At 42.8% G+C, this 10371-nt stretch overlaps 1 protein-coding gene across 1 annotated transcript in view; it reads left to right on the top strand.

The window, feature by feature from the left end:
• Positions 1 to 6151, top strand: part of TGFBRAP1 (transforming growth factor beta receptor associated protein 1) — a 39256-nt gene extending 33105 nt beyond the window's left edge. Inside the window, exons 11-12 of the mRNA XM_075092345.1 lie at positions 189 to 622; positions 1478 to 6151. Coding sequence (XP_074948446.1) covers positions 189 to 622; positions 1478 to 1666 — 623 coding nt within the window. The 3' untranslated portion in view covers positions 1667 to 6151. The remainder of the gene's footprint in view (positions 1 to 188; positions 623 to 1477) is intronic.
• Positions 6152 to 10371: the final 4220 nt, after the last annotated feature.

Raw genomic sequence — 10371 nt, forward strand, 5'->3', positions numbered from 1 at the left:
GTTAGAGGTGTGTTTCCATACATCTAGGCATTCTTGTACTTACAAACAGCTGTCCTCTTCATAGCTGCCAGCAACCCTGTGTGCAGAAATAGCAGAAGTTGAGTTCTGTGGGCTTGTTTGCATTGACTCTGGGAGAGGAAGTAGTGATCTTCTCCACTGAGCAAACATTGCCTTCTCTCATTTAACAGACAAAATCCAGGGCACAGACCTTCATATGGAAAGTGCAATTTTATATGGAAAACTAGAAGAACACGAGAAGGCTTTGCATATCCTTGTCCACGAGTTGAAGGACTTCCATGCCGCTGAAGAATACTGTATATGGAACTCTGAGAACAGAGATGTGCAGTACAGACGGAGGCTTTTCCATATGCTGCTGTCAGTGTATCTGAATCCAGGCGCTTCGGATTGTGCACTAGTCATGGCTGCTGTGGATCTCCTGAATAGCCACGCTGCTGAATTTGATGCGGCTCTAGTTTTGCAGCTGGTGCCTGACAGCTGGTCAGTGCAGCTCCTCTCCCCGTTCCTGGCTGGAGCAGTGAGGCAAAGCATTCACACAAAAAGAATGACTCAGGCTGCGCTTGGGTTAGCACAAGCTGAAAACTTGATCTACAAACACGAGAAGGTAGGTTGGGTTTTTGTTTTTCGTTTTTCTTTTAAATAGAGGCACATTGAAGCTTTACAGTTAAGTCCTTTGATATATAATAATCAGAAGTTTGAAGAATTAGGACAAAGTTGTCTTCATGTCCTTGGCAGTTGTACTTGCTGCATTTATTAGCTTTTTGCCATGACTACGAGATTCAATCTTATTTTTATGCTTTCCCTGTAAAGCATAAAAGGTGGGGTCCTTGAAATAGGAGCAACTTTGGTGAACTTATGGGCTGAATAAAAGTGAATCAGCTTTACAGATTAATGAATTTCTTTCAGAAACTTTAACAAATGTGAGTTAGGGTTTTTTTCACTAGATTGAGACTTGTCAGAATTTCCAAAAAAGTTTACCCAGCACTTAGTATTAACAGAAGTTTGTTAGTAACTTTTGTTAGTGGTAAATTCACTTGTGAAGCTGTCTTCTGTTCCTAGCTAGAGATCTTAAATCTGTTTAGTTCTAATGACAGTATATCCAGCAGAATCTGTCCGGAATAAAAATGCGTCAGTGCTCAGTTCGCTGTGGAGGTGTCCTGTGACCTCAAGTAGGAAGCTGCATGGGGTTTTTAGTTGCATTAAATGTGTGAGTGCTTTTCTTTATTAAATAAACAAAGAAGAAAAAAAAAAGAAAAATCAGTCCTTAAGAGGAAGCTTGAAAAGGAATGAGTAGGAATGTAGAAATTGACTTCAAGTTGAATAGGTCAAGCTGCTGCCTTTACCTGTTACCTCTGTCATTGACCAGGTTCGTCCATTTGGTACGTTTGAAGTTATATGCCTTGTAATTTCCGTTCCTTTCTTGCTAGGTTCATGTTTGGATTTTTTCCCCTCTCTTTAGGTTAAGCAAAAAGGAACCCCAATTCTTCTTTCGGACAAAAAGGTCTGTCAGGCGTGCCAAAATCCTTTCTGCGAGCCTGTATTTGTAAGATACCCAAATGGGGGTATGGTCCACACACACTGTGCTGCAAACAGACATCTGAATTCAAACGTGACTCATCACTCTTCCAGCTCCAGCAATCAGACTTGAAATATGTTCCGGTCCCACAGGTTCCCATGACTTATACCCCATTGAAAGTGGGCTGGAAAAAAGAACGAAGTGCAGCTACTTTAGGTATAAATCAAGATGAACAACTAGTCTTTGGGTTAATGGGAAGACTTCCAGTAAATATGAAATATCACCACTTATCTCTTTGATTTCTAATGAATGTAGATAAAAAAGGAAATTCACTACCAGAAATGAAGAGGTGCAGATACAGGCTCTTCTGTACGTAGTAGCAAACAGTTAAAGAAAATGAGCCTTTTCTTCACAATAAGGATGAATGTTACGGAGACAAGGCAAACAGTTATTTTAAGAAATGTCAATTTGCACTGAATGTGGTGTTGATAAATTTGTAGAGGTGGAGATGGCATCTACTGAAGATGGAACTCTTGGAACATTACGTGACAAGACTGGCATCGTGCAGCTCACTATCAAGACAAAAATGTGCATTGGTTATAATGTTTGCTGCAGCATGTCCTCTTTTGGGCTGGATTCTCTCCCCCAGGATCACATCATGAATTTGATTTTTGCTCTACAAATTGTTGGCTTTTGATGCACTTTTTAGTACTTCCCCCGCTTCCCCCCCGCTATATAGAATTTAAATGTAAGCACTGGTCCTTAGGTTTCTACTCCTACAGCTATTGTAATAAACGGAGTGGAAACTGATAGCCTCAGTCACACAGATGTGCTTGGAAGAGAAAAAAGTCAGATTGTCTGGTCAGACTGTAGTCACTTTTATATGGGGGAGGAGACCTTAACTTTAATATTGATTGATTTATTTATTAATATGCAAATATACTGTACATACAGTTGAATAAATTGATCTTATTCTAGAGTTTTTTGGAGGATAAAGATGTAGCTGATACACAAGTGTACAGGTTGTGTGCTAAATGTTTGCTATAACGTAACTTAGGCAGATTGGAACTCCACAAGAATAGGTTTTTTTACTTATGAATGACTTTGTGCAATCAAAATCACAGAAAGAAGTTATAATTGGGAAGAAATCTACAAAGGTGCACTACAGGGGTACTGGATTTGTTATACTCTACCAAACATTCTGTGAACTAAGGTTTTTCAAATGACAACACAACCCCTTTACTTAACTGTCCTGATAAGTATTCACATTGCTATTTAACCATTTTAAAGCAATCAGTTTAAAAGAAGCAGCTCCCCACAAGAGATGTTAAAAAATGATGACTTTTATTTAAAGTATTTCAAAGTCAAAGCATTTCTTTTAATTCTGTAAAGCTCTAATAAAGACCAAGCTTCCTGACCAGCATGCGTTGAGTTAGTATGGCTGCTCGCTGTTTGAGCATTCCAAATCAGAGCAGAGACTTTCAGCGACATGTGGTATGTGCACAGTGTCTTCTAGGTGCAGTCTCGGCAGAGGTATCCTGTTACGGAAAGGCTGGCCTATGGAACAGCCATGTAAGCATAGCGCTGCCCCCAGGAAGGGACAACCAGACTACATCTGGGGGAAAAAAGTATCCCTTTCTTTGTCTTTGAGGCAAAAGACCTTTGGATCTTTCTCTGTCCTGAGTTTGAAATTAGAAAAGTATAGCTGTTGTGTTGGTTTTTAAAAAAATAAATAAAATCCATGTAAGGAATTTTGTATCACTTTCTACTGGGACATGAAAGGCACCTTCAAAAAAGACAAATGTGGGCATTTCTGACTTAATTCTGGCACGAGTGCTTCTCCCATGCTGCACTGGTATGAGCAGGTTCTTCTGTATGTTATACTCATGGTTTACAAAACATTGTGTAGACGACTGGCGATGGTGACATAGACAAATTTGTAGTCCCCTGGTCTCAAAAGTCTTGCTGATAGAGAGGAATTGACTTTACAAAGATCTGATGAGCCTTTTGCATACAGTAGCATGCAGCTCATAAGAAATGCCTTCTTTTGTTGCAAGCATCCTCAGCGTGCTTTGTTCCTATCTAATAAGGAGCTACTAAAACAAGTATTAGCCTCCACGATTAAGACTAATTCTAGCCGCTTGGTAGTGATGAACTTAGTCTTGTCAACTAGTGTTGCAATGGAATAGAGATGATATCATTCCAGACCACCAGGAAGTTCTTAATCGTTCCTGCATGAAAAGGTATGGCTGCAAAAGACTACACAATTTTTAATTAATATTCAATATTTGTATCAGATCTGTACATTGCCTAAATTGCAGCAGTAACAGTAATTGTACATACAGAAAAAATACAGAAATCAGAGTAACGAGAAGTAGCGTATTTGCAATCATAGATGACCAAAAGGGTGTTAGATACCTAACTTGGGGGATCTAATTCTTCTAGCTCCCTGGAAATGTGGACTGGAAAAACATTGACATTTGATTCATACATTGTTACCTCTTTCTTTGTTAAATTTTATACTAGAACTCATTTGGATGAATTAATATGGAAGCCCCTCAGTAACAAAAAGAAAAAGCAGAACAAACCCGTGTGAGGCTGAGGTAGGGCAAGAGCTCAGCAGGGAGGTGGCAGGTGGAGGACACTTTCCAGTGTGCGTACAGCGCTGGAGCAATTGGGATAATGCTCGACCAGAGGAGATGGCAGCCTACGTCTGAGTGGTGCCTGTTATTCTGCACTTTATCACCAGGAAATGTGCGAAAGGTCTGCATTCAAGTCCCCTTAGGCAGGACAACTACAACGCCCCTGGGGTAAGAGGAGTTCACATTGGAGAACCTGAGTTCATTCCTCCTTTGGCTTTGGCACTGTCAGTTTGCTCATTCTTGTTTCGTGTACCTGAGCTCCTGGTACGGCATTGCTACTGTGGGTAAGTTGTTCTGGTATGGCTGCAGCAGCAAGGAGGGAGTGATGGTAGTCTGGTTGTTAATTGCTGACCAGATACGTGAAGGAGGAGAGGCAGGAAACAGGAGTATTTCTTTGGCCGTCCTTTAGTTTGGAAATTAAATAGGTTCTGCGAGTTTAAGCTTAACACAATCTTTTTTTCTCTCCAGTTAGGGAATCCTAGTGTCTTAGACCTACCCTTGGAGAGAGGAGATTCTGTCAGAATATTTCTTCTTAATTTATTTGTGTTTGTAGCTTATCTCTCTCACTTTTTTCTTCTAATTAGTCTTCTCCAATTTTGTATGTTTGAAAACCAAAACAGTAGTGCAGATTCCTTGTTTTTTTTTTTAATGTGACTGGCTGTGATTCAGGACATAATAAATGAGTTTCATCTCTCACACAGATGCTTTTGCAGATATTGAGGCACGTTTGCTTAACATGTAGCTTCTAATTACAGAAATATTGCAGCTCCAACTTTTTTAGCCATCCTCCATTACAGTCACCGATAGGTACAAAAAGCACTTGTTAAACCCTTTTCTACTCTTTCGTATCTCCACGCTTCCTCACCTAAAAATTACATATGATGTCTGTATGTCATCATATGCAGTTTTTCCCTTAAGTCAAAAAGAGAGAAAAATACTAATGAGAAAAAATTGTCCAGAATCTGTCACTCTGCTCAAAATAAGATTAATGGCTGTACATTTATGAGAAAGAATTCAGTTAGGTCTTCATTTCTATGCTTTAAAGGGATAAGTTATCACATTGATGATAATACAAGAATACTGATCTCAAAGTCTGGAGAAAATAAGCGATTGGCTTTTGTTACGCAGAGCGTGCTGCGGGTCCCTGTGAATGCCCTCTTCGGGCGGCCGCTCTGCAGTGTGCACGGGAGTCCGGGTTACAAGGAGAGCTGCTCTCCTTGCCACCCCCGCGCCCAGCCTCCAAAAACTTCCCAGCCTTTGTTACCTGATTAATGTCACTCTTCTAGCACTTAATTGACATAGGGGTAAATCTTGAGTTCTGGGTGGACTCCTGAGCACATCTGTCCTCGTTCAATAAAATGTCACGTGAGCCACGTGAAACCCTAATAATGTCAGGTGTGGGAAGGTGGCGGCAGGGATGGAGCGTGCGTATGTTTTCCGAGACCTTTATTACGTGTTTGAACACACAAGCATTATCGGGACTCTGCTGAATCTTTATAACAAGGTCTGTCCTTTGCATTTTGTACAGTGTTTAAAGAGGTAACTTTCTTTTATTACTCCTCCCTATTTGCTGCAGTCTCTATTCAGCGTAGCTCTGGGTGCTTCATTAACACACTGCTGTTTGCAATAGGCAGCTACTAATGCATTTTCATTGTGAGCTCTCCTTCTATTGCCTATATTTACTAATTAATTTTTTCTCTTGCTGTACAACACTTGGGGGCTTATGCCTTGTGAACACTGATAATTAAATGTGCTGCTACTTTTAAAGGGAAAAAGAAGAAAAGAAGTTAATGACGTTCTGTAATGTGTGATTGATTACAAAACTGAAGTACCCCTGCAGTAAATTTGCTCAGATGGAAATCTGTACCGTTAATGCTTTCTGATTTAATGGTTATGTTGGTGAACATAAACAGAGGTATGTGGAATGTACAAATGTATAAATAGGTTGATTTTTAATAAAAAAACCTTTTAATTATGTTTCTGTCATTCATTCCTAGATGCATATAAATGCTGGGATGTGAGTGGCCAAGTGAACAAGAAAGGTTCTTCAGTGGTGAATAGAGGATTCATCTGGGTGACTGATAGAGGTGGTCGCGTGAAAAAGGCTGAATTAAGCAAGTGCAGGGTGTTAATGGAGATAAAAAAGTGTTCTTAAGCTAGCGAGTTTTGCTTTGGGGAAGAAGTTTTACGTTGGTTTTACCTCTTCCTTGACTGAATCTGGGTTTTGACAGATTCAGGTGAAAGCAGCTACTGCCATCACAGAATGGGAAGATCTTGCTCTGCCTCTGTGTAGCCAAAGCGATCCCTTCCGTGATTAAAGCTGGTGGTTGCACGGCGGGTCTGGTCGTTGACGGGTACGTGGACATTTTGGAGCAATACGAACAGAAGTACTGAAATATTTTGGGGGAAGACCTCAGCAGGGCTGGTGTTGATCTGGGAGCATAGGCTGGTAGTCGGGAGCAGTTAAAGCAGATGCTGTTTGCAGAGGTGCCTCTGGCACCAGGTAGAAAGTGAGTTTAACCTGCAGCTTCTCTACTGGGGCACACTCTTCCTAAATTTTTGGTTTTACTAAAACTAAGATGCAAGTGCTACCAAGGTAGGATTTATTTATTTTTTTACTAGAGCTCCCTAATCCAACCTTAAGAGGCCAAAAGCAAAGTTACTGCCAGAGCCTAGCCCATGCCTGCAGGAAAAAGGGATTATTATAGCCCTGCAATGTGGAAATGAGGCTGGCACCTATATACTCTACAGCAGGGAGCTGGCGTTCCTCACCTTTCTCCTTGCTGCTCAGGAGTAATGGCCTTGGCTCAGACCAAGCTTCAGGGCTGAAGGGCCAGGTGTCCCCCTCTCCCCACTTCCAGCAGACGGGGCCAGGGCCACCACAGTGGCGCTATAGGACCCACTGATCGGGGAACCCCAGGAAAGGGAGGGTGGTATGGGCTGGTACGGAGGGAGGCTGTGGTAAGCCAAGAAAACCGGTGTTACCTCTGAGGGGAGGCAGCTAGGAAGGGAAGCAAAGGACACCCCTCTCTCTTTCTCCCTCATGTGCTGTTTGTGGATGGTGGTGGTTATCCTCGTAAACTATAAAATGGGCAGACCTCACTGAAACCGTGGTTTAACTGTGGTATGAATGAATCTGTCACCTCAATATTTTACTGCTTTTGTGCTAAAAATCACTTGGTTCTTTGCATATGCTGTTTAATCATCAGGACTTGCTGCTTGTTTCAAGTTTGTGCAAACAATGTTTTCACCTGTCTTTTTGTTGCTGCATTTTTTAGCTGAAAGTAATATGTAAAGAAACAATATCAAAAAGACCATTGAGCAGTAGCTACATGCCATTCAGTCAACCTGGGTTTAGTTGCAAGCATGGTTTTGAACTTATGACACTGTTGTCATTTTTATTGATGTCTCAAAGCCAAATAACAAATGGGAATGTGCTCATTCTCCAGTTTGGTTTGCACATTAAAAGCCATTGGGGTTTTTTGCTGAAGCAAAACCTGTGCAGTTTGGCTAATTCTTCCCTGATTTTCAGCTACTTGTTTGAAACCGCTGCTTAGACGGTTGAGTGACTCTCATCAGAAGCATAGGTTGGATTATTTTTCCTCATTCAGGCACTTTGGGGACAGTCCTGGATGTCTTATGCCTGAGCTCAGCTCAGACCTCTTGAAGCATCTTGGTGCTCAGGCAGCAGAGGAAGGGGTGAGCCCTCAGCCCTGGAAGGCAGGTGCCAGTAACACTGCAGGCATCTGCTGCATGCCGAAGGCAGGTTGTGCGCTGCGTACCTGGGGAGCCAGCAGGGTGAAAATCCAGCAGAGTGGGAATGGTAGTGAAGGGCTCTAGTTTTGAAGTTCAGGTCTCCATTCACCTGGCAAGGTTTCTACAGCCCTACCAGGTCAAGTTCGTTCCTTTGGCTGAAGCAAAGGCTGTGGGCATGTTGGTGGGTGCTCAGGAGGCTCTTAGAGGGTGTTTGGGATGCAAAGGTTGGAGTGCAGCATGATGCTGAAAGGAATGGAAAACGTTACTGCAACAAGCATCACTTCATTAACTCAGCCAGCAGGAAATACACCCTGGAGAGCCCTGGTTTGCATTTCCCTATCCATCCATCCAGTCAGTGGAGGAAAGACAACGCAGAAAGCATCAAAAAAAGCAGTTGTGGCTTTGGCACCGTGGGGTTTCAGCTAGTAGTGCCTCTAGACAGTGGTTAGAAAATGGTCCATGCTAATTATCCAGATGGCAACTCCTTCCAAAACAAATAACCAATAGAGCATAGCTGAGTTTTGGCAGAAATGAGCCCCAAAGGTCCAGTTCAGTGCAGCACCGTAGCTGCAGGACAGCATAGGGTCAAAGAGTCTGGGGTTGCCAACAGAAAGCTGATGGCTGAACACACAGCAGGTTTTCAATAGGTTAACGAGGCTGATAATAGCACCTAAAAATGGAATAGCAGTCATGAACAGCATTACCATTGTCTGTAGCTGCCAATAACCTCCTGAAGATACTGCCTTGCCATTGTGGTACTTGCATGGGGTGGGAGCTGACCATCCCCAGTGTGTGTTAAAATCCTAGATAAATTTAGGCTGGCTGGGTTCTCTGGGGGCCGTGTTGTCCCAGCCCAACTCAAAACAGGGTCAACCTGTGTCAGGTTGGTTGTGTTGTTTTAGACCAGTGCTGACAAGCTTGAAACCAGATTGGGAAGGGTCCAAATGTCTTCTGTCTTGGAGGGATTTGTTTGGTCTTGTTTTCAGATACTGCAGAAGGGCTGAATAAACAGGAAATTTCTAGAAAATAACAGCGACTGATGAGAGCTTCAGGAGTGCTTGCTTCTCTGATCTGAGGAAGTATATTCAAATAAAATGCAAGTTCTTTATATCTGTTTGAAAGTCACAGACTGCGTGCAAAGATGATTCAATCCCTCTAGTCCCTGTAACATACAAGGTTACTCTGCAGTGTCAGGCCAGAAAGCTGCCAGGGTGTGACAGAAGCAAGGGTTTGTGTTTTTTTCCTACTTGAACCACGAGCAGTTGAAGATGGGGAGGGAGGAGCACAGGATGGATTTGTATCTGCTTTTTAAAACAATGTAGTGCACTGGGGATTTACATTTGCAAAGAAGAAAGGAGGTTTTCATTTCTGTACTCATCCATCTTTAGGTTTTAACGTGTCCTATCTTATTCCAAAGCATCTCGGTGCCCTGTTGTGACACGCTCATTTGTCAAGCAGGAGGTTTAGTGTTCCTCCTTCAAAACCTTCCTGAAAGCTCTTGTTCAGGATAGCAGCTGCTCAGTGCATCGCCCCTAGGTACTCCAGTGATCATGCCAGGAGTGCAAATATTTCTGACAGTGGTTGCTCATTCTGTAATGCTGAATGGCCATAGAAATATGATGGTCAAAACTAGAAAGTACAAACTAAAGGAATCACAATCCTGGAGGAGGGAGGAAGTCTCTCGTTAAGTTGCAATTCATTATTGGTACCTTGATATCCTACGCTTTTGGTTTTCCCACCTGCCTGACACCAAGTCACAAGTGTGTGTAGTGTTTCGTACAAATAATCACCTGTTCTGACAACTTACCTCCCTGTGGGAGGAAAAAAGGAAAGACTTTCTTGATTGAAGCCAGGCCGTGACAGGATTTGAAGGCAGTCAAAAAGATCTGCCAGGGCTTTTTTTTTTCAAAGTGAATACCCCACAAAACACCAAGAGAGCTCAGAATGCAAAATCCAGGCTTCAGGCAAGCATGAGCTAGAATAATTTTAAAATGGAAAACCTCATGAATTGAGTTAAAATGGAAAATCTCATGAGATCTTATCAATACTTATAAATATCTGAAGGGCAGGTGTCAGGAAGATGGGGCCAGACTCCTTTCAGTGGTGCCCAACGACAGGCCAAGGGGCAATGGGCACAAGTTGGAACACAGGAAGTTCCACCTGAATATGAGGAAAAACTTCCCTGTGAGGGTGCCAGCGCAGTGGCACAGGCTGCCCAGGGAGGGTGTGGAGTCTCCTTCCCTGGAGACATCCAAACCCCACCTGGACGCGTTCCTGTGCCCCCTGCTCTGGGTGTGCCTGCTCAAGCAGGGGGTTGGACAAGATGATCTCCAGAGGTCCCTTCCAACCCCTGCCATTCTGTGAGTAGGGAGGAAGGTTTTTTGGCAAGCAAATTCCCTCCCCACCCCCTGCCTTGTGTCTTGCCAGATGAGGCTTTAA

This window comes from Phalacrocorax aristotelis, chromosome 1 (assembly GCF_949628215.1).
Source record: "Phalacrocorax aristotelis chromosome 1, bGulAri2.1, whole genome shotgun sequence".
In the NCBI taxonomy this organism is placed as follows: domain Eukaryota; kingdom Metazoa; phylum Chordata; class Aves; order Suliformes; family Phalacrocoracidae; genus Phalacrocorax; species Phalacrocorax aristotelis.